At 37.7% G+C, this 25,477-nt stretch overlaps 1 protein-coding gene across 2 annotated transcripts in view; it reads right to left on the bottom strand.

The window, feature by feature from the left end:
- RDX (radixin) overlaps window positions 1-19,240 on the bottom strand; it is a 39,328-nt gene extending 20,088 nt beyond the window's left edge. For both annotated transcript variants that reach the window (XM_010134902.1, XM_010134903.1), the window contains exons 1-4: window positions 19,166-19,240; window positions 9,308-9,391; window positions 4,417-4,512; window positions 2,001-2,275 (exon numbers count right to left, since the gene is read on the bottom strand). In XM_010134902.1, coding sequence (XP_010133204.1) covers window positions 2,001-2,275; window positions 4,417-4,512; window positions 9,308-9,391; window positions 19,166-19,177 — 467 coding nt within the window. In that variant the 5' untranslated portion in view covers window positions 19,178-19,240. The remainder of the gene's footprint in view (window positions 1-2,000; window positions 2,276-4,416; window positions 4,513-9,307; window positions 9,392-19,165) is intronic.
- Window positions 19,241-25,477: the final 6,237 nt, after the last annotated feature.

Genomic DNA, 25,477 nt, shown 5'->3' with positions numbered 1-25,477 from the left:
CAGAGTACAGTAAGGAATATACTCAATGATGCAGAAGACACCACTGCAGTGTCTCTTCTGTTACAGGATCTTTCTGTCACTCGACTCACTATCCTGCCCGTAGCTGGTGAAATACACTTTCCAGTGGTAGCCACATCACATTTTGCTTTGCTTAGTGTGTATCCCCATCAACAGGCCTTCCTTCTCAAAACTGAGGCAGAGGCTTTATTTTTTGCACCCGCACCAAGCCGACATCTTCACAACTAAATCATACAAGAACATGCAATGACAAACCACTCTAAATACTGAGAGAAGCCTGTTGAAGAGCACACATAGAACAGCCTGCTTTGGCTACAATAATCTCAAAGCATCCTGGCAATCATTTACAAGTTTCTATCACATAAAAAAATTAATTCCAAATCTCCTAGGACAATGTTAATTAAGTTCTGTAATTAAATCAGGCCTGATTTCTACATTGTGAGCTGCTTTCCACCATTAATTCTTCTACTCCTCCAGCAAATATTCACAAAATGTTCAATAAAATTTTCACAGCAGTAGCTATTAATCAAAAAAACCCAAATGGACAAAACAGGTTATTGCAAAATATTCTATCCCCCAGGATTACATCACACAAGTGCTAATTTGAAAATGAAAGCCCTGCTCCCAAGCTCTTCTTCACAGAATCACAGAATGGTTGAGGTTGGAAGTGACCTCTGGAGGTCATCTTGCCTACCCCTCTGCTCAAGCATACCAGTTGCCCAGGACCATGTCTAGCCAGCTTCTGAACACCTCCAAGGAGAGAGGCTCCAGACTGGCACATGGCTGGTTGAAAGCATATGCTGGGAAATCATCTGAACATTTGTCTACTGAAAAAGAGCATCTTAAGTATCTGAATTTGTGTCACACACAAGCACACCGGTGCTCACAGGCTATCATTATCGCTGAGCATCACTCAAGATTTCTGAACTAACATCTTCAGGAATGAGAGTCTTACTGGTTCCCCATCTCCTCGCCGTCCTAACAACAGGTATTTTTCTAGAAAGAGCTGTAGACTTTGCCATCACAAGAAGGAAGCAAACAGCCAAAACTTCCAGCCATGATTTTTAAAAATCTGAAACAGTTTCAGAAATACTTCTTTCAATACTTCACCCCAATCCTTTGAAACGCTTTTTTGCTTGCTAGAAAGTTCTCAGGCTTAGTTACATCAATAAGTGTGTTTCCACTTTTAGTTTTCAAACCAAAGAGACAAAGCACGTGACTTCTAAAGAAACCTCAGATTACTCCACGGCCTTCATTTCTTTGAAGATGCTTTAATGTTATGTATTTTGTAACCACACACTTGTCTGCAATACCTCGCCACGGATTCATCTACCCTAACAAAACCACCTGACTTTGTACATTTGTGTCACAATGCTTCTCTTGCTGCCAAAACAGTCCAGCAGGACGGTTTCTGTTGCATAAAGAAACAGAACTATGAACTCGAAGCTTACTTTTCCTAAGCAATTAGATGAGTGACCAGACCAAAAGAGTTCAAGAGCAATAGCAACAATTTAGTTTCTAAATTTTCTGTCCAGGCCAGTATTTTTCTACCGTGTATTTTATTTGCAATACACTTTATTTTCAGGAAGTTATCATCATTTAACTGTACAAAACAATGAAGGACTGAAGAAAAGGAGTGAGTATCAAATTAATCTTAGTGACTTCTGTATCAGAGTATTTTGATTTTACTTTAGCAGAAGTAAGCCTCCAGAAACATCATGTTGGAGTACTTCAGAAATCTGTTCAACTAAATCTGTGCAGATGGTTGTGGACAGGACAGGAAATACGTCTTAAGAAACCCATGGTCGTGACTCTTTATCGTTACTTAGAGTCTAAATTAGGATCTCTATATTTTACTAGCAAAACGCACACTCTAAGAAAGCTCCCATCAAATACACACTATCACTTAATACCTTAATTATAAAAAATGTGCTGTAATCAAGTTTATATGCAGCAGATGATGCAAAACCAGTGTCACTCACCGCTGAGGGAGAAGTCTGTCATTGGCTAGGTAGCCTAGTTTATGTATCTCCTTACTGTAATCGCCATACTTGGACTGGACAGCGTAAGAAGCTAGAAGAACTGCAGTTTCTGGTGGGCAGTATATTTCGTCATTTAGGATGGCTTCTTTGACTTGCAAGAAGAAAAGTCTCTGAGTTATTTCCTGAATTAATTCTTCAGATACATCCTCTGGGAAAAACTTGGCCCTGAACTTAAACTGCAAAGGATTTTCTTTCCTTACATCTTGCTGTGTTACCTGAGGAGAGGAAAAAAAAATATAATAAGGAGCGCTAAATTGAATCTAACTGAGTAGTAATAAACTCTTTAGGTCCTCTACATTGCAATGCAGTGTTTCCTGACAAGCCCACTGCAGAACTCACCAACGGTTCACAGGGCACTGAAGCAAGTACACCAGTTTGGATAAATCAGGCAATTTTTAAATACTACTCATGGGCTGTTTAAGATTTTGGGGTTTGTTTTTTTTTTTATAGGCTTGTGTGAATTTGTATTTATCACAATAAATCTTTGGAAAAAAATAAGTTGTAATACATATTAAGAAAAATCAAAACTATATCCAAGGATGAACTGCAGGTAGTAACAAAGCAGGGTCTAACAAGACCTAGCAAGAACTACAGCACATTTCTTCAATGAAAGTGCAAAGTTGGAGTCTTTAAAGTCTTTGAGCTATTGAACTAAATACCTGTACTTTGTTCCTGTGCAAAAAAAGGATTAATTCCATTAACCACATTATCTTTCTAGAATGGATAAGCCTTATAATGATGATTTCTGTGAAAAGATCAGCTCTGATCATAAGTTTTACGTGTGTACTTCAAATTTCAACAAAACTTCGCTTTTACATAGCATTTTCTGTTTTACTTGAGCTCAGCTTTCAGCACTGATCATGATGAAAGCAAAAACATTCAAAATTAAACTAATTTTAACATGTAATATACAGTGATTGTTAAAATGTACATTCATAATAAAATAAATCTCACACATCCCAATACCTCAAGCACTTTACTACACATTTTACGTGCTCTAGCAATGCATCTGCTTGCTTGACTTGCAGGAAGTATCAAAAACTGTAAATCTAATGCAACCATTTAATCAAGTATGGAAGGTAGGTAGCATCAGTACTATATTCAATATGTCAGATGTAAATTTGAGAACTTTTGCTCGCTTTTCATTATTGTCCATCGGCTTTTCTTTATACACATTTTCTTTTACATACTTTAATCTTGCCAGTGAGTGATTAGTTGTGCTTTTGCCATAAATAAACCTCATTTGCACACGTATTCTATGATTTATCACGTCTTATATGTATTTACCACAAATATTTAAATAGTAACTTACAAGTAAGAGCCAGTTTATGATGATGCATTTAAGAATCAAATGTTATAAACTTTTATTTTTTTAAAAAAACGCTAGATAACCGTCTTAGATTAGCACACCCTTGCTACTCTGAACTGCACCATCAACTTAACTTGCTAAAGACTTTCACAGACCAATGTCTTTGTGTTTTTCACAAATGATGCACCAATCCTGTAGAATCCAACGACTGGAGGCAAGCTGTTAGGGCTAACAAAATACTTGTAGCACTAAAACATTTACGGTGTATGAAACAAGACATATATGCAATTTGAGGAGGCAGCTTTGGTGGTTAGTAGGTTTAACTTGCTGGATTTACCACAGAGGAGAAAAAAAAAAGATTGTAAGTGCAGACAGTGGGACTTACTCCTAAAAACCTCCGGATTTACCTCCTAATACAGAAGACAAAAAAAAGTATTCTTCACAACATTGTACTCAAAAAAGGGTCTATTCTGAACAGTGCCATTAATAACCTGACACACAATATTACAATAAAAAGTGACCATTCAAATCCATAAATAGAATTTAAAGTAAATTGACCTGGTTTCGAACAGGGAGATACAACGTGCTCAGCGCAGTTGGGGTAAAACAAACCGAAAACTATCCTACAATCTACCTACTAGACACCTAAACATGAGTTTAGGAGCCTGTTATTGGTGCCCTGTTTAAAGGCTGTATACAGGCCAGTTCCTGTAGCTCCATACTTCACACACAAGCCCCAACTGTAGAACATTTATTCTATATTTTGCAACAATAAAACAGGACAACCACATGAATTTAAACCTTCCTAAGCATGCATCACCACAGTACTGGAAATAGAACCTCCTCCTCAAATGAAGTGTTGATGCAGCTTTGCGTATTCTTTTATAACTAAACTTAATGTTGTATTTTGTCGTTTAAAGCAAATGAAAAGCAACTTTTCACCTAAATTTGAAGCCAGCTATATCTCATCTACAACATTAAAGCAGCAAGCCTTATTAAAAGTATATTTCAAACTGTACACTTGCCTAAATAGTTGGGAATTGTTACCTTTTTATTTAGCTTCAGCCAAGTTGAGTAGCCTTTGCTGTCCACATACTGCAGCCCAAAAAACCAGACTTCACGAAGTCCAACAGTTTTCACCACCTAAAGATAAATGATTCGTAATCATCAGTGATCGCTACAACAAGATGTCTTCAGTGGTAATCAAGCCACAGAAACTATCTCAAACTAAAATGTAGTCAAGTTTTATAAGAACAGAAAAAAAATCAGTGGCGAAACATCAGGTTCAGCAAAGCATTCACCTCAGAGTCCTAAATAAACTCAAACACTATGTTGCCAAACTGCTACCTGCAGTGTGCAGATTACAGCTGTACCAACCTCAGCACCTGAGGAGAGCAAAGCAGCAAACAGGACCCTGTATTTAAAGCATGTCTGGGAGGAGATCTGCAGACCCACAGACAAGTAAGTCCACTTCAACAGAAGACAACTGGTGAAACTATAATAAAGAATAATTGGGAACAAGGATGTGGTAATTTGGGTGAATCACCTCCTTCAAATATTTTTGAGATCTTCTAAGAGTTAATGATAAAAGGACTAAGGATGATCTAGCTAATCAACCATACATGGATTTCCTGCAAGATTTCTCATCAGGTCGACCACCAAAGGCTACTAAAGAAACAAACTTGTCCTTGAATAGGAGGAAAGGTCTTTTTATGAATATACTAGTTAAAAAGAAAGAAAATAAACTCTTTTCAGAACAGACTTGCAGTGTAACCACTAAGGAAGACCCCCAGGACTTCATACGTGATCTGCGAAAAAGGATGAAACTGATGTGACAAAACCTGCTGTAGAAAACCTTCCATAAAGATCTGTGAATGAACAGCTAAAAGGAAGACAAAACTCAATAAAAGATGATATTTAATGAAAACAAAATGCTGTAAAACACTGTAAAGAAAAAAAAAAAGCAATGAAGCTGTTAGTATTACTATACACACCCATGGCATTCCCAAATCTCTAATTCTACATAACTGACTGTTCATATCGACTTTAAAAAAGGATGCTGCAGCATTGTAAATGTTTAAGGAACATTTAAGAGTGATCAGTGACATGGCACATTCTCTGCATAGCCAAGAATAGACCTAAGACTACTGACAGAGAAATGAGGAAAGGAAAAATATGATACAGGTCTGTAAATCTTGCATGGCATGTAGAAAGAAATAAGAAAATTATTATTCATTATTTCTCGTAATGTAAGAATTAAGAGAATCAGCAGAAATCATCAGGTTCAAAGTAAAAAGAAGCACTTTTACTATACAGAGAATAATGAAATCATAGAACTACCTTACAAGTCTTTTGCACAGTAAAGGTACACGCGGATTCGATAAGCAATTAATTGGAAAGGTCCAGCAAAGATTATTAAATAACTGTAAACTCTGGCTCCAGAAGATCCAGTATGGCAGTACTTACACACGTTCTCAGGTTGGACCATGCTGGCAAGCTGGTTTAGTGAAGGCTGTTTTATGGAAGCATTCAGATGCATGTGAAGTAAAAAGAATTTTAACCATAGATCCTCCTCCATTTTAAAGCAGTACTAGCAGGTTGCAAAATTAAGATTTTGAAAATTAGAAAATGTCACAAGATAGCTATGCAAGCTTACTACTGATGCCTTGCATATTTTGTATTATTAGCTAACAAACATTCAAGTGTGCACCTTTTCTCCTCCTCTACCCTTTAACCTTCAAGCTCCAAAGCACAGAATGGACAATGTTCACGGATCCAACCGGACTCCTTCAGTGAGCACAGTTTCTCTAGAATTCCTGCATCATTTACTTTACAACATAAGAAAAGTTAAGAACAAATTTTTGTTACTAGTATGGTCCTGAGTAACATTAAATTTAGTGCCCCACTACAGAAGTTTCAGACCTGCTGCTTCTCTTGGCACACCTCTCCTGATTTCATGGCTCTATTGGCTGACTGAGAATGCTCTTTCCTTCACAGCTGTCCAAGTTGAGCCTTTGTACCTGATCAGCGCTCTGAGCTGCAAAATAAGTCAGTAAGAACTGCAGATGCTCAAAAGCTCTGCCCATAAGGCATAAGGAGACAAGTGCTTATGCTCACGTCAAAACGTTTTGCTCTCACCTGCTAACTACAGCCCTTCAACTGAGGTGCACATTACACATCGTTTAAATGCTTCTCTGCTTCTCTACTGCAATGCAGAGTTACACAGGCTTGCACATCAACACTAAAACCAGCTTATGCATTAGCCTGCTTTACTTCAGACTTCTCGAATAAGACAAGAGCATCACCTATCATTGCCTCCCAGCTCAAACAAAAGAGGAGAAAACAAAAAATCTGAAACTTTGTACCGAGATAATACAAGCACTTATACACTGAAGTAGCGGTGTATGAAAAGTAAATTCAGAATGAGAAATTTAGGAGTTTGATTCTGATGATTTGAACCTGATGATTCTGGTTCAAAAGATTCATTAAGTGGCTTCAGGCAAGTCTTCATCACACCTGTAGAACAGATTTATTCACCATCACATCCTACAACTTGACTATTAATAGGCAATAAAGACTTCTTGGAGAAGAAAAGTATCCAGAGCAACAGGCGTGTTTTGGCAAATAAAAAACAAACACATAGCAAGAATTTCATTGCGTCAGCTTCTGAAAGATTGTACAGGAGCTTCTGAGATACATGGAAAGAACAGCGGGGTATAACTCGAAATAAAGGAGACAACCCTCCCATTCTTTCTTAACGGCAGCTACAGTAAACCAGAGGTACTGATGCTCAGTGCTATCACCTCACTGAAAACAGCAAAATAAAACAACCCCCACCATTACCACCAGTGCGTGGAAATGTACCACAGGGTTCTTCCTCTCCCAGGAAACTCATAGATCCTGAATTGGTTGACTAAAAGAGAACAGATCTCCTCTTGCCCATTCTGACCGGACAGACCGAAAGACTAACGATAAATATGTCTAGACACCTTCTGACATACAAGTTATTTTAAAAAAAAATTGTGCAATAGGCTTGCGCAACAAGAACTTTACTAAGTTTTACAATGGAAAAGCAAAAGCCACAGATCTCAAATGCCGAATTCTAACAGATAAAGATGATGAAAACACACACACACAGAAACAAATCAACACCTCCAGGAAACATAATTAAAAGCTTAAAAGAACCATTGACTGAAAAAAAGAACAAGCTGTTCAAAAATATAGAGAAGTATTAGACAACAGCTAAATTCAAGGAGAGGAGATTGTGTTCTGCAAGCACCAATCAGCAAGTCTACTATCATATCCACCATTTCTGCAGAAACCTTGAAGAACAACCCTCCCAATAACAGTGTTACTCAATTATCTTTCTACAGAAAAACAGCATAACATTTGCCTGAAAATTTCATGCTGGTTTTGCAATACAATTCAAGTCTTGATGTTACTCTGCGAACTTGCATATGAATTTAAGGTCAGACTGAAAATGTTTCCTCACGCACTACTATGCTGGTGGATTTTGCTTGAGCTAACAATTTTTCAATTTAAACTTCCAAAAATCGTTTGTGAGAGCTGGTAAGATGTCAAATGCCACACAGTGAACTGAGGAACAAAGCTGAAGAGACCACGAAAAAAAGAATCGAGAGCTGTATCTTTGTTCCCTGTTTGTGAATGCCCCAATTTGGATGAACCTGATTACCTGGGCACAAGACGTTACACAGCAGAATGTCACCCCACCCAAAACTGCGTGGCAGGAGATAGCAAAGGCTGGCAGTAGACAAGTAACAGCTTGGGGCTTCTCTGCCACAGAATACCCTAGTTTTTAATTGATGGTGATGTTGGTTAGACAAAAGGCAGGACAGCCCCTTTCTTCAAGAAGTCTTTATAAGAGTCATGAAATCTATTCTGTGCAGAGGCTGAAGAGACACTGTTACTGATGTTAGAGAAAGGGGCAGGGGGTGGAAGTGTAAGGAGTCAGACGGTCTTTTCAAACAAGAACTGCAAATGAAATTTCATTCACCCAAAAGAAGAAGCTCAGTGTTACAAAACAATAAACATTCCCCTACTTTCAACTTCTATACTAAGACATTTAATCATCAGTTAAGAGCTTAAGAGCTCTTAAAGAACTCTTTCAACGTTTTACTTTCTCTTAATACTCATCATTTCATACTTTAAGCATCTATAGCGGAGTGAGCAGAGACAGCGGTTCTACTAGGCTTAACTGCTAACAGAGTTAAACTGGCTTTGAAGAGTAATTTTGAACATTTCTGTGTTTTTAACTAAATGCATACATCTTGGATCTAGATAATATAATGCATTTATTGGTTTCTCAAGGAAAAACAAATTGACACGCTGACAAGCTTTCAAACATTTTCTGGAACACTCCACAACCTAGATAAAACAAAATGCTTCAAGATTCTGATGGCTAACACTGCATGAAAGGAATGTGCGAACAACATTAAAAAAATCATTAATTTAGCCCATCTGAATGGTGTACGATAGAGACACTATCAAGTGAGAATATGTAGTTCTGATGGGTCTGCAATCCAGAAGCACATTAAAGCCATCATTTTCAGCTTTCCACTTGGTTGGAGTTTGTTTGTTTGTTTTTTTAAATTTCAAACTATATCATAAGGCAACATTACTCTTCCAACATTTGGGAAGGGGAAAAGCTTCCACTCCTGGGAATGAAAAAATACTGTTCATTTCAAAGCAGTTCTATACACGTGATTCAGCTGAAGCCTCACTGCTAACCTATTTACACAGAGTTGTCTTTGAATTTAATACATTCCATGAGAAGTAATGAGGAAACTCAAACTGACCAAGAGCACAGCTTAGATAACGTAAGAAAAAAATATAATCCATACATAAGAACACTTCCACTTTCTCAAACTATGCCTTAATACCCACAATAGCTTTGTGTATTTGTACACATATGAGTTACCTGATCAAAGAGCTGCTTGCCTGTTGTATTGGGCTGGATGGCAAATTCCAACTCTGCATCCATTGTGGTTACTCTGACATTGATCTACAGAAAATAAAGAAATATTTAAATCGTACTGTGACAGTGTAATGCTTTTATATACCGCGATTAGCTTAAAACAAACCATATAATACGGTAAGTAAATTCAACAATTTCAATGGTCTTGTATACACACAAAACACGGCAGATAAAAAAATGGAAAACTTCAATCTGAAAAAATCTCATAATTTATTTAGTATAAAAGCATATTCAAGATAATATTTAACAGTAGTTTTGAAGGTCAAACCAGTGAACAAAGTTTAAAACCAGTTTAATAGGACAAGTGACATGACTACTGAACACTCAGAGGACACTGGGACATTCAGCTACTGGGAACTATCTTTCTGTGGGCTTCCTAAACGCGTGAAGCAGTTCCTAGTCATATACATTATCATTTTATACTCGGCAATATAAAAAGACAAGCGGCCTCCTGCCCTGCCATTTCTCAAATTAAGAGGTCCAGCACTCTTCAAGGATATAGGACTAGAGCTTGTACACCTCAGGACAGAGTAATAGCAGATTTTTCATCAACAGGAGGAACTAAAGAAGGTAGCTATCCTTAACAACGATTCCATTCAATTCCCTTACTACAAGACTGAAAAACCACTGCTATTCAATGAACTTCTTCCTTCTCCTGAAGCAGAGGACCATTTTATTTATCTTCAGAGAAAACAAATACAAAACTGTTAAAGGTCAAATCTACTTTGTTATAAATGCAAAACACTCAGAAACATGAAACTTAAAATTTAAGGCACACAGACATATTCTTATTTCTCTCCCTCTACTATAAAATACGGAACAGGAATAAATTAGGACTTGTATTACAGGTTCTTACACTCCTTGATCTATGCCTGTGTAAACCATTAGCATCAACTATTTCCCTAATTTTGCCACCAGGTGGAATACTTTGAAAAGTGAGAGTCTGGAAAACTCTCCACAAGACAGAACACAGAAAGGAAATCTAAGCCACACAAAAGGAAAACTGGATAGAAGTTTGTCTCCATGTAACAGATCAAGCTTGTTCACTCCTTTCTTTAGTGTCATTTAGTGTTAGTGGGCATGAGCTGGACATAGAAGGCAAGAGTAGCAGGAGTCTGAGGGCCTCTACATTGTACACCTGCAAACAAGGAAGATAGCAGGGGGTTAGCAAACTTCTTTTGTGTGATAAAGAGCAAGAGCTGAAGGCTTTGGAGCAAAAGATAGTAAACTTTTATTGCAAAGAAAATTAGAGGATGTGTCAGGAGCGGGGAGAAGAGGTCTTTTCTGTACATTCTCTTACTCTGCCTATTTCAAAAGTAAAAAAAAAAATGTATTTATTCTCTCATGGAACAACTCATTTTAAACGGCAAGTCTAACTCACTACCAGTTGCACTGGTTTAAGTGAGGGGGGTTGCCCCTTAATTACATTAAGTTAATATTTTTAAGGCAGTTTTTAAATTTTAAAAGTGAAGCCTGCTTCAGGACAGCTACAAGTACGCAAGTTACAAAGGATAAGGCTAAAATATAACTTTCTTAAATGCCAAAGCACTGCAGCATGTAACAGCACCATTGCCAAAACAAAAAGTCACAGAAGATCTCACAGCACAGTAGTTTCAACAAATCGCAGCAGACTTCAGAGCTGTAGCAGAAACTTCTTACATAAATATCCTTCTAACAAATGTCACCTTCTACAAATGCAAGAATTACGACCTGAAAGAGTATATCCCTCACAAGAACAAAAATACTCAACCAGTAAAATAACAGATGCATCACAGAGGCAAACTCAACACAAGCCTGTAGATTCTGTTTGCTGCCAGGTGTTAGTGCCTCAAGAGCTGAGCGCCGTAAGAGTACGGCTGCCACACCGGCGACACACAAACACGCTTAGCAGCACCTGGATGCTTACAGGCATTACAGGAACTGCTTGAATCTTCAGCAGTTTTCTTTTATCTTTAAACTTCTGATTAATAGATCATCCAGCTGCTAATTAATAGTCACTCTTTCAGTCCTAAGGAAGCAGCCAATTAAATGATAGCAATATTACAGTGTTACCTTTTATGATATGATTGATTTAAGAAGAGACTTACAAAGTTAACACCACACTTGATCCTCTTTCTTCTGAAGGCATTTGGACTGACTTGGATTTTTGGCATGCAAACACTGAGCTTTTACAATCTCATAACACCGTTTCACAGCTTCAGCTGTTTCTGGGCATGGAAAACAAGAAGGCTACTTTTGGCAAAACCCGAGACTGAACCCAGAAGCTTTACTTATCTACGCCAAACCTCGATCACGCATCACACTCTCATCAAAATCAAACCTCCAGCGTCAGCTGCGCTGTCTGTAAAATGAAGCTAACCAACTACATTAAGAAGAGTCACGGGGAAAGCTTCCACATTATCAATAAGGTGGGGAACAGAGGAAATACAGGCAGAGAAATAGGCCCAGTAAATCCAGCAATGCACTGTCACTCACGTACTCTGTTGTTGGGCATCCAGCTCCTTTGAAGCAACACTCCTAACATGACACTGGTGACAAGAGGAAATTATCTGAACCACAAATTATAAAGACAGACACTAATCTGAACATAATTACTCTGAACCAACCTTACCACATGAACACAGAAACAGGAAGGAGCTCTTGCAATGGTGATAAGAGAAACGCATGAAGGTTTCCTGTAGCAAGCGTTGGAAGGCTCCCACCACTCCTATCACAAGACCCATTTCACGGCTGCTTTTCAGTCTTGCTCTCAGCAGGGTTAGACATCTTCCTTCAAACTGCAGAAACTCTGACAAAGCACTAGACAAGACTTACCAACTACATCAACTACTCAGCCGTGAGACAAATCCCATTCTGCTCTGCATGAGCCCAGGGTAAGTGCTGCAAGAAGTCTCACTTGGTATAGTCATATTAAATTTGACTGAACTCAATTCATTTTTGACTAAACAAACCAACAAAATCTCTAAGTGTTCTGTGATTTACAGGAGTATGCCTGAGCAAACTTCCTTTTTCTTTTCCAAGTTAAAAAGTGGCTATATGCAAATATTTTTGGTGCCACAATTTAAATCACTTACTACTGACCCAGATATCTCTACGCAAATACTAAATACTAAAATATCATGGTGATCATGTCTGGGAAATACTTAAAAATGCTACTCTAGACTTAGTAACTGGGTAACTTAGACTCTGTGAACCCTCTGGCAAGATCCGTGTGGTGAGAGATCCTCCTCTCCTCCCCCACAGACCAGGCAACTCCACGACAGAGTCAACATCCTGCATACAGCACTCCTAGACCTGCCCTCTTACACTCAGCACCAGAAATCACTGACTTAGGCTACTCTGTACGCAGTAAAGCAACCAAAATGAAGCAAAAAAAGCCCAAAATACCAAAACACAAAAAAACCAAACCAACCACAAAACTCCAATGCTTCCAACACCCAGCCCAGTTTAGATATATGACTATACTGGTGTTCAGGCAGTAAAGCTAGGACAAGGAGTGCATTCTTGTGCGAGGAAGAAAGTGACATTTTAGAAAAACCCCACAACCCATAGGGAAAATGTGAACACCTTTAGGGTTTGCCTCTTGCTGGCAGAATTTTATCCTGAATATATTGCCTTTATGCAACTATACATTAAATTACATAAGCCAAGGATCTAGACAAGCAGAGGCCATAATGGAAAAGATAAAAGGCCATGTTAATGAGTTATTTTAATTTTATTTTATTTCAGAAAATTCTACAAGGAGGAAAATGCTTAGCATTAATTTTTCTTCAGTTGGCTACTTTAAGAGTGCATTTTATAAACAAAGCTCCTGTAAAAGGGTATAAAGAACACAGTGAAGTTTAGCATAGCATAGAAAATGTCTCCTGGACATTTTGGAAAGACGCGACTGCAAAGCTCTATTTTAGAGCATCAAACCTGTGTTTAGAATACCAATACCTACCTCACAGCTTTTACAGTGACTATTTAGCTTGGCTCATTTTCTTATACTGAGTGGCCAAGGATAAAAACCTTTCACCATAAAATGATCACCAAACACGCAGAAAATATTGCTACAGAAGAATATAGCTTTTCCTTATTTCTAACAAAGCTTCATCCCAATATCTGCGTACACATACTTTTTCTTAATGTATTTGTAATAAACTTTTCCCAAATAATAATGGTTTAAATCCTTACATGCATTATGACAATTACCTTCTTCGCCTTATAGAATCATAGAATGGGTTGGAAGGCACCTTCGAGGTCATCTAGACCACCCTCCCTCTGCAATGAGCAGCAACATCTTTAAAATAGATCAGGTTGCGCAAAGCCTCAACCAACCTGACCTTGAAAGTCTCCAGAGATGGGGCATCTACCACCTCTCTGGGCAACCTGTGCCAGTACTTCACCACCCTCATTGTAAAAAAATTTCTTTCATGTGTCTAGTCTGAATCTCCCTTCTTTTAGTTTAAAACCACCATCCCTCGTCCTGTTGCAATAGGCCCTTCTAAAAAGACTGTCCCCATCTTTCTTTAAGTCCTCCTTAAGTACCGAGAGGCCACAATAACTTACCCTGGAGCCTTCTCCAGGCTGAACAACCCCAGTTCTCTCAATTCTGTCCTCACAGCAGAGGTGTTCCAGCCTTCTGATCATTTTTGTGGCCTCCTCTGGACCTGCTCTAACAGGTTCAAGTCCTCCACAGGGCTGCTCTCAATCACATACATCATCTCCCAGCCTGTAATGATACCAGGGGTTGACCTGACCCAGGTGTCGGACTTTGCACCTGACCTTGCTGAACCTCGTGACGTTCACATGTACCCCTTTCTTGAGCTTGTTCAGGTCTGTGGCATTAGAACGAGCAGTCTCTGTTCATCTGTATTTTACCAGACTTGGTTTGAAATAATTGAATGCCATCCAGGGAAAGGGAAGAACACACACATACATGTTGATTATTCTTTACGAAGGGAGCAACTGATGTTTTAATAATAAATGCTGCTAATGGGTTATGAGGACATCCACCACAGCTCACAAAGTAGTATTTATCTAAAAACAATCTAACTCAATTTGTCTATGAAAGAATTTATCCAAACCAGTAGAGTACACGCAATGAATACACCTGGAACAATAAACATTCACATGCACATATTAAAAGCACATATTTAATATGGGAGTTACAGTCATCTTGTATTATTCCACTGCTTTAAGAACTTGAAAAAAAATATTTCTACGCTTCCTTGCAGTATCTAACTTTGACCCTCCACTACTGAATTACTCAGTCACCATATTAACCTTTGCACATCTCCTCAAGCATAGCAACAGTCCACAGAATATGCACAAAAACTGACTAATAGCTTCATAGTCTAATACTACTGTACTTCAGCCATCATTTGCAGATATTAGTCATGACACTTCAGCTTTCATCAGGGATCACAAAATTGAGTAGGTACCAATACTTAGTAAAAAGCCATTTAAAATTACACAGAAGATTCCAGTGGTTTGGATTTGTTTTAATAAATGCAATGAATTACTGACATGTAAAAGCCACAGAAACCAATCTAATTCCTATTTGTAAGAAAATTGCATATAGCAAAAAAAGTTGCTTCCACGAGTTTCTTCACACTAGTTCAGCCAACTACTATATCAAGTTTGCATATTAAATTATCCGTGTTCATGAGTAGCATACATGAGTCTCACTTTACACACTGTGCACATACACACGACACACTCTCCATATCAACCTCAAGGCAGACACAGGAAGAGATGCAAGAGAAAAATTAATGAAGGTGGTAAAAAGGTAAGGATTAAACAGCACTAGGAACAGAAAGCTACAGAACAATGACAAACAGACTTGACTAACAGACAAATCAAAAGAAAGCAGACCTCCAAACTGACATAAGTTGTCTATTTATGCTGCAGAAATAAATCAGATATTCAAACCATAACTCAAATACTGCAGTACGCATCTCAAAGATTTTCCTTTAAAATAAGTCTAGTCAAAAGCTTACTATTTCAATTCAACCACTTTACAGAAAATAACTTAATCTTGTAAATATTAATTCAAATTTTAAACATTCATATTGTTTTAGAATCTGACATCTACTCCTTCTAAATACACATTAAAAAATAGTGAAGAGGTCAAAAAAAAAAAAAAAAGATTCTTTTTTAATCTTATTAAGTATGACATCCACCCCATTACTATCCAGCTTAATGCTTTCTCTTTCACACCTTGCAGCCTTGTACAAAAATGCTTCAAACTACCAGGAAAAACAGCTGAATAATTTTAACTCCTTTTACACCCTATAAATGCAACTAATATTTCAGTCAATTAAACCTAATCTTCTTAGCCTATGAAATGATTAACAGTTATATAACTAATGATGCCTAATTTTAGCTTCCATGTTTCTATTTTTGGTGAAAATCTGGAAGAACGGCGTACAGTTGAGAAACACTTTGTGTCTGTTCTTTTAGGAAGAAAGCAGGATTCAATAAATATTCTGTTCTTTGGTCAGCAGAGAACTAAGCACACTGCAAACAGCCCTATTAACAGCTCCAATTTTGATTACAGCAGCAAAGATCTAATTAAACAAAGAAGTCACCGGGGTTTTTTTTAGATGGATCACAGCAGAAGCTAAATGAAACTCAATTTTGCACTGCTAGGCAGAACTGAGAATATTAAGTCTGATAACTACTTTGTTTTAAAAGCAGAGAACTCAGTGAACTGCCAGAAAGAACGGAAAGCCGCTTTGTTTCAAATACAGCCAAAGTGAACAAACAGTCTTTTCTACTGAAGCAATCAAGCATTTCAATAATGTAAATTTTACAGACACAGATTACCTCAATATCACAGGACAATATATTAAAGTCACTTTCACCCTTTCAAAACAGCCTTTTCACTCAAGCTATTTAACCCAGTAGCCTCCAAGAGAGAAAAGCCACAACACCTAAGAACCTTTTACTAGCATGTGTAAGAAGATCATTCACACTGCCATTTCAGATTGAGACTTGTGGGAAAAGGAAAGATTTTTGCTTTAAAATTCAGTTATGCCAAGACCCTTTACAGGTCTTCATTTGTTTAAATTTGTCTGGAATACTACATAATTGTTCCACATGCAAGCAAACAAGCGAAACTGAAATGTATTCCATTGGTTTTTCCGTGGTTTAGTGTTTACTGATTTCATTTAAACCAATTAATTATTCGCTATGCACCACAAAAAAAAAAATCATTCAAAAAATGCGGAGAGAATTCACTTATAGCTGTACTGCATAGGTTCACATATTTACAAGACAACTAGATTTTCTGAAAACAACCAACTGGATCATTACAGCAGAATCTGGAAAAAAAACCCAAACTAAATAGGTCACAGTAATACAGAGAAGGGAGCTAAACCATAACACTGTCAAAATTCTCACCAGTTATGTTAACTGGGTTTTCTTAGTTCTCATCCATGATTATTTCATTAGTTTTCAGGTTAAAAGACCTCCAAGAATAAAACTACAGAACACTGACAACACTTAACTGCAGCAGCTGTCAAAAATGAAGAACAAGGAGTTGAAGCTCAAACAGTTTCCGGATGAGAAGTGCATTTGGTTATTGTGGATTGTCTTTAAAGACAACTGCTAAAAGCTTCAGTGAAAGTCCAGAGGAAGAGACCTTCTATAGCCCAGTCCTATCAAACGCCCGCAGAACAGCGAGACTCTTCAAAGAACAATGTCGGATTCATTAAACATAACAAATGACTAGGCTGTTACAGTCTCCAAAGAAGGAAAGGAAAAAACAAGGCGGGGTGGGGGGGGAAAGCTCCAAAACAATCTACCATTTAAGAAGCAACCAGAGCAAAATCTGAGGTGTGATTTTTACAGGTGAAATTATTTATCTTTGGCATGCGTGTTACTTCTTCATTCACTGATTACCAATGATAATTACAGCAACTTGCAGCTTACAGAAAGAAATCTGTATGACATTTTTCAAAAAATGTAATCAATTTAATTTCATTTCTTAATGGCTCCTTTCACTTGGCTTCCTTGTAAGATCTCACACGCACCCACATCACCAGAAGACATGTGAGAACATCCCAACATCTAAGAACTCTTTATATAAAAAGCCCCTATTAAAAGGAACAAAAATAAATTATCTCATCTTTGTCACGAGTCCAGCTTTTTTCCTAAGATCCGGTAGCTCATTTCCATTCCTAGGGTGGATTGTTAGCTATTCCAACACCTCTGCCATCTGACTTCTAAGGATATTGCTTTTCTTGTGAACAACTCTAAAACTCTATTTCCTACAATTTTCTCAGGTCCTTAAAATAGAGAGAACCCTGCCTGCCTAAATTTCACGGTTCCAATCCCAGAATTTAAAAAGAAGTAATCTCACTCAGGCTGTCTTTTTTTCTCGTCATCAGTTCTGTGACTTCATTGCTCTGTAGGCGCATGGCATTAGGGGCCTCAGGAACCACCCAGCTCACAGCAGTTTTTGCCTTATTGTTAAAATGGAGTTTTCCAGTAGAGAAGTTCTATCAAAGGTACTACTCAATTATCATAGCCGAGACTCAAAAAGGTCAAAAACCAGCACGTTGGTAATTCAGGTTCCTCCTCTTAATAGTGAAGCTTTCTGCAAGAAGGGGTCAGGATATGAATAACTACATCCAGCTTCAGAATGTGCTAAGATATTGTCCTCAATCCACAGAAAGGAAAAGAGGAAACTACAGAAACAACACGGTATGGCCAATTGGTCAGTAGACCAACAGCAAAGCTCAGAACAGATCTTCTAACCCTTGGATAGTGCCATGTTCACATTATTCGTTAAGCTGTACCAGTTCCAAATCCTGGCATGCAACACAGACTATTTGCACCAGTAATTTCTGATTAACAGCAAATGTATCTATGTGTAGGTTTGTACACGCGCATGCAGACAGACGTATTTATTCTTAGTAATAGATCTGCCCTGCTCCTAATCTACTACTTCAGTGAAACATCAGTAAACAAAGAAAGCCTGAAGGCTATTACATAAGCCAATTGAGTTGAATAGAAATAATCTCCCCTGACAATTCAGTTCCATTTCTGAATGCTTTGCTCACTGGAAGAGACAAGGGGAAGAGACAACCAGAAGTCATTTAACACACAGCAAACGAAATCCTAAGCAACCAATATTACACCAACAGCAAAAGAATCAAGCTGCTGAATAATTATCTCTTCCAAGAATTCTAGAATTATTATTAAAAAAAAGCAGAGATTTTTCTTTTCCTCTGGTGTTAAGGGTCGAGGTCCCAACGGAATAACTCCTCGAACTCTTACCTCCGTTGAAGTGAGATGAATAGGCGGCCACAAACATTTCTTATTTCCTCCCTTCAATGTTATACCCTCTACCATGGTAAAACTACCACCTATCTTAGTGCTGTTGCTGTCACAGACGCTTTACACATGCTCTGTCTTCCCCTGCCAAATCTTGCAGAAATCCTTCCACCGATTCTCACAGACACTGAGTCAGGCTCCAGTTATGCCTCCATTAACCACTATACGTCACCTCATCTCAAATTCAACAATTTCTGAAAAGTCATTCCTCCTACCAGCCAAATGGGCCCTAGTTCACCGAGGTGCACAAGCAATGCCCCCATATCCAAGTGTGCTCCACACAACTTGCAGTACTGAGCTTTCTTAATCTTTTTTCACTTGTTGGTATTAAACTATCTCAACTCCAACTGTACATTATCAGATCTTATGAAATCTAGAAAGGGCAGAGTCAAAACAACCTGAGCTGCTGTAAGGTCACCACTCTTAAATGTGAAAACCCTGTGAGGATTTTAGATGAGTAAGAAAGCTACTTACTGGTTTCGGCATTTTCCTTGCTTTCTTTATGTTCTCATCCACTGAAGTCTTCTACAAATTCTTTGTTCCCTTCTGTCAAAAACAAAATTTAAAGGACTGGTTTCATATTAATCAAAACAGAGTTCACATACATCACAGCAAACAGTAAAAATGCCAAAGCAGTAAGCAAGATCTACATGTGCAAAATACACTTTTCAGTAGATGACACAAATAAAAAGCGACTAAGTTAGCCAGTACCAGAATCTACTGGTCTCCAAGTAATATCCTCCTTTCTGGTTTTTTGTAGAATATTAATCCATTACTGTTAGAATAAAGATATAATGGTTCCCCAAGTGCTACAAATTCTTTTTAAAACTTTTGTTACCAGACATCTTCTAGTATTAAAACCCTTTATCATTACCTACAAGGAAGTCAAATTTCTACAAGGAATTCCAAAGCTGCAATTTAATCTGTCAACTCTAGTCGAATTTGAAACATCATGAAAACAAAAAAGAACCTTATATAATTTTAAAGCATCAAAACTGTATTTCACTCCTGTAAGAGCAACAGTTTCTGTCAGTGAAGGAACTAAACGGTCTTTTCTTCCAGATGAAGACAAATGCAAACGCACCATCACAATAAAAGAAGGAAGAAAAACCTCTCTGCTTAAAATAATAGAGCTTTTTTTTAAGCAGAAAGGCCGTAAGTTATGTCTACGTGGTAATGAAAGTATTCACTATTGCATTCTGTTCCAAAAGTTTTTATGCCTTGAAAAAAACATGCTTGCAATGTTACTGGCAGATAGCGTCCTGTCTCCTTTACGATTCAATCCAACTCAGAAAGAGTAAGCAGCTTGTCTTGCTGCTGGTCTGCAAAGTGTACCAAAGATGGCATTGCCTTCTAAAAATAATATTAACTGGAATTACATTTATACTAAGAAAAAGTAAAGTGATATAAGACTCAGAATAATATGAGATTCCAGTAATACAACTCCAGGGCTGCATCAGATGAATAAAATTTTCAGAAGTGCTAAAAAAAAACTGAATAAAATTTTCAGAAAAAAAATATATATAACAAGAAAACCAAAATGTTTAGAGTAATTCATTTATCAAAAGTAAACTTTAATAAATGTTTTCTCATTCATAAAAAAGTAAATATAAAGTATTGTTATACATATTTACAGAAGCTATTTTCCCTTGCTTCTTGGAAATCAGAAATACAGTAAATATAGAAACATCTGCATAGCAACCTAAGGTGCACTAGAATTTCTTTTTTCTAAAATGTAGAGATGTTTGAAAAGAGGGACTGGAAAAAAAGGATGAAAGGATTAAGGATGAAAACAGAATTTAAGAAGCACTGGTGGTGCTGGCTGGTAAAGAAAAATGAATGTTAACACTACAGATTACAGAAAGAGAGATCCCATAGTATAATGAAGATGTGGAGCAAATTTTGTTTCATGAAAAATCAGCCTAAAAAAATTAAAACAGTATCTTTAAGTTATATTAATTATTGCAGCACAACTATTAAGATATAACACTATGTTTGCCTCGCATAAAGACAATTACATTCCTGTGTTTCTTTTTTTAATTATGGAAGCTGTTCTAAAGTATTGGACAGTGTCAGTAAGGGAACACTATGCCAAAGATATTCCTAAAAATACAAACGGAGTTCCCCGTAACAGCTTTCCCTGTCTTTTTTTTTTTTTTTTAAACCAGAATGTTTCTTTGGGTGCTTAAAACACTGGCTTTTGATGAAATGCAACTGCGTATTTCCAGTTCACAGAAGAGACTGCACCCTCTTCTCCCCCTTTCCCTAAAGTACTCCTCAGGAAAATTCAAAGGAGTAGCAAAAAGCAAAACAAGCTTGACTCTAATATCTGCTAACAGTAAGCAGGATTCCAAGCTGCAGTAATCCTCGTGTTCGCCTTTTGGACGGTAGAAGCTCACTGCTTGCAAAACTGAAGGCAGATTGAAGCCCTGGAGTTCAACTCTGTTAATTAACGATGCAAAAGCTAAATTAGATTCTCCTCCACCATTTCATAAGCGCTCAGCACAACAGTACTAGATGGAATAGAAGGCAGCACAACATTTCGATGTGCCAGCAGTTACAGCAGCGCTGAAAAGACGGGGCACGATAAGACGACTGATAAGCAAGGCCAGTCTCCAGGAGACAAATGAGAGCATATGGCACAAGGCTGAGATCTGTGTTACCAACTGATTGCTTCCTCCCATCTTTCCAACAGACCGTGTCTATCACTTTAAGTCACTGTCATACCCCCACACATTTTATCACTGCAAATTCTTCCATAAATATGTCCCAAATTTTTCCTTTGAGTTTTACTCAGTTTTGTTACATTACTATCAGCCAACCCCACATTACTTATTTGAAAACATATTTTAAAACCTTAAGGTAATTTTCAAAATCATAAACGTGTCTACAGAGTTTTATAGGAGAGTTTTATGTCATCAAATCACAATTGGTAACTATGTAATTTAAAAGGGTATACAGAATTAACATTTATTGTTTGCAAGCAATAAAACAAAGCTACCAGTTAAAAGTAATAATCTTCTCGTGCAAAACTCAGCAAAAATCATATCTCACTGTCAGCCCCACTGATCTCATGAGCTTGATATATTATCACAGTATATGAGCAACAGGAAAAAGAATAGTCTATGCAAAACAAAAAACAGCCCAAGTATTTCTTTTTTTTGTGTTGAAGTGTTTGCTGTAATACCTTTTACTAGAGTAAAATAAAAATAAAATAAATTTACAGCCAACTATGCTCTTGTTTCTGTTTCAGATCATAAAGACCTTGTGCCACGTTATAAGGGGAAAAAAAACCAACACTCAAGTGACAGGGCCTACAACTTAAATTCATGATCCATTGTCTCCATTTTATATATAATGCAAAACAGCCTGTGTCTATGTACGGTCACACTCCAAACATTATACAGTTTCAAACCAGCATATTCACACAAAAACAGTGCAGCTAAGAAATATATGTATATAAAAATCACAATGTTCACAGATCTTCAAGTTGAGCAAAAACTTAAATCAAATAAGCACTGAAGAGAAAAATAACACCCTATCCTTCCCAATCACTGGCATCAGCTAACATTAAAACCAAAACAAATATAAGGACAGCATCTGGCCAGAAGAAACAAAAAATCACTGCCAGGCAAAATATTGTGCATCTCCACTATCATTACCGGAGTGGGAGTTCACTTCTGCTACTTAGGTTATCTCCAGTACATTTCTGTTTAGTGAACGCAACCATACTTCTTAATACATTTTTATCTTTAAAACAATTAATTACTTATAGTTACTTTTATCTTAACACTCCCACAAAATGCTATTGCAAATAGAGATAAAAAAACAGCCAGCTGGGATTGGGGAGGATAGCCCTGCCACTTCCTGCATTCTGAAACCCGCTTGTGACCTACTAGACATAAAGGCTCATCACTTTGGCATTTCGATTCCCACAGGTGCCTCTTCCAAGTCAGGATTAGCAGGGCTGTGACTCTGCAGAGTTCCTAACTGCTACCATGCCAGCCCTCAAGACCCTCACAGCATAAGCAATAACCCGGACTCTGGACTAAACCACCAAAATATCGGCAGGCTTCACATCACAAACAAAAACAATCATCCAGAACTTCAAGAACTCTCTTGAAATGAAGAACTGTGATTTCAATTCATTTCACTACAAGGCAGTTTGGATTTTTAAACCAGTATCATCCACATTTCCAGTTACGCCACAGAAGCCAACAAATAAAGCAATTGTTGAAAGATGACAAAGAAAGCTTTCTTCGGAAAATGATGGTGCATAAAACGTTTGATGCCAAAATTCTGTCAAATAATTTATGCAGCAGCTGTTTTCAAAAGAAACATTCATATACACAGCCATGGGTCTGAGGTCAGGTGAGGATGGCATAGGAAGCAGCAGGCTTGAGCAGAACGCCTGGCGGACAGAGAAACAGCCCTCTAAAGAGGGTCCCCGTCCCTTCTCTCAGCAGCAGTCTCTTCAGCAGCGTGCCTTCGAAGAGCAAGAGGTTCATCATCTATTTTCCTACGTACAGATGGCAGGGACCATAGAGCTTTAGCCACAGCAATATATTTACAGGATTTATTTACAAGAACTTATTTAAAAATAATATACTTTTTTTCTTTTCAAAGTCTTATACCATTTGATTTTTTGTGATATCTAAAAGTTTGAGATCTTTGGGGAGGCAGCAACTGGCAACTTACAGGCCACTATACCTGACTAACTGGTCTCAGCTTTCTACAAAAATGCCTCTCTACTCCAAAGCAGCCCGTGGATGCCTGCAGGACAATCACCTTTCACACTAACAGCTCCCAAATGACACACTTGCTGCAGTCCAATAAAGAAGTTAATTCACCACAGACTTTACTTCTGCATACAGCTCTTTCTGACCGACAGAGAGGTCGTCTGTACAATTGTCTGCGATGTAGGTAAATCAAGGGAGGAACCAAAACAAGCCACCTATCTCTCAAAAAAAGGAAAATAAAGAGCTGAATCCTACAACTAACACAAAATAATTGAGGTTTGACTAGTGCTAGATAACCACATGCAGTTTTACATATTTTTTTTATTACTGTATCTTCACTTTCTTAAAACCACCATTCCCTCCAGTCCTCCCTTCCCTGAAACACTTGCTGTCTTTGAAAAATAGCTGCAATATAACCAGTACAAGTGTCACATATTTAATGTATTTATAGTTAAATATCTTTTGAAAAGTGAACTGTTTCTTTTAAACTGGAGTTTCTGACAATTTCAGAAGTACAACTGAAAGCTTAGTTGATGCCAACACAGTCGCTATTTGTGCCATATTTACAGTTTTACCAGTTAATAAACTGGTGTGCTATAGAGTGCTACACAATTTACATGCAGTTAATATTTATTAAGTTTAGTAACCTTAACTTCAAATTTTAGTTTCCAAGTACCAAAACCTGCACTATTTGAAGTAACTCGTAAGATTTTGAAGTGACTTGCAACGACAAGATGGCCAGTCTTCCCCTGTACTGGGGATATACAAGCAAAAACGAAAATGAAAAAGTATGACTGATGCAGGTACTCTATTGTTTCAAAGTGAAATAAAACTTCCTCTAAAAAAAGAATTATGACATAACCAAAATTCTGGGTATAACCCATTTCCGAACCTGGTATTATATTTTCTGAATGATGCTCTTAGAACTAGTTCCATAAAAGTAAAGAAAACTTATGAATATGAACTGGCCACTCGCATCAGTTTCCATGTAGACTAGTTAGAGTTCTTAAATCAAAAAGCTGTAGCACAAAGATGAACGAGTCCCTTTTTGGCCCTATGCAGTACCTGGTTTTCCTTGTACTACGTGACTTGGAAGGTTTTCTTTCACAAAGTGATTAATAAATGTCTAAAGCAGAAAGGAAAAAAAAAATTTAAATTCCAAGTACAGCTAAGAATTAGTCTACTGGTAAAGTTAACCCACAGATGCAGCCTTTCAACGTTGAAAGAAGAGTTTACCTAGGCCCCTTCAGCTCTGGAGTAGACCCAGAGCAACAAGACGCTGAGCAACAAGACACACTGAGTGCTGCTTTAATGGATCAGTATCTTTTAACAATCAGGACTTTCTTCAGAAGTTTGTATAAAGCTTTGTTTACACTTACAGACTTGAAAATCCTCCCCTTCCTCTACTCCCACAGACTCCTAATGCAATACAAAGTGACAGGGCAGCTTTGATGTATTTAACACATCCAACAGAAAGAAGTAATACCTTAAACAACTTCTCTCTCCACCTCTGCCAGCAGAAGAACCCCTTCTCAAAAAGCAGAGCAAGACTGCTGAAGAAGAAAGGCCACACACTTATCCTAGCATTGGCGAAACTAACTTTCTCTACCAGGAACCGCCTTCTAATATTGTAACTTCTACACATCTTACACCCCTCTGGTTTTGCACCTTGTAGATGGATCCATATTCTCATTTTCTTTATGGCTTTAGCTAATTTCCTGTAAACCAATTTTTTTCTGGCAGTTCCATTACCTGCAATGGTAGAATCGAGCCCTGCAATGCCACATATAGACAGACCAGAACTCATTTTGTCACCTCTACAAACACTTTCAGACCGTTTCTTTCAATCAGCACTCCAGAAAAACTCTCTGGACAGCTCCTGATATGTCACACCATGTCATTTTCTGTGTGTTTTCTAAAGCTATTCGTTGTACTTTTGCTCTCTAGCCTCCTAACCTGATAGAAGAGCTGTGTCACTTCAGCACAAAGCTTGGAAATATGCCACTGCCTTGCAATTGCCATTTGCTTGGAGGCTGCTTATCTGGGA

This window comes from Buceros rhinoceros, unplaced genomic scaffold (assembly GCF_000710305.1).
Source record: "Buceros rhinoceros silvestris isolate BGI_N320 unplaced genomic scaffold, ASM71030v1 scaffold1644, whole genome shotgun sequence".
Lineage (NCBI taxonomy): Eukaryota > Metazoa > Chordata > Aves > Bucerotiformes > Bucerotidae > Buceros > Buceros rhinoceros.
This window is presented reverse-complemented; position numbering and strand designations above follow the sequence as displayed.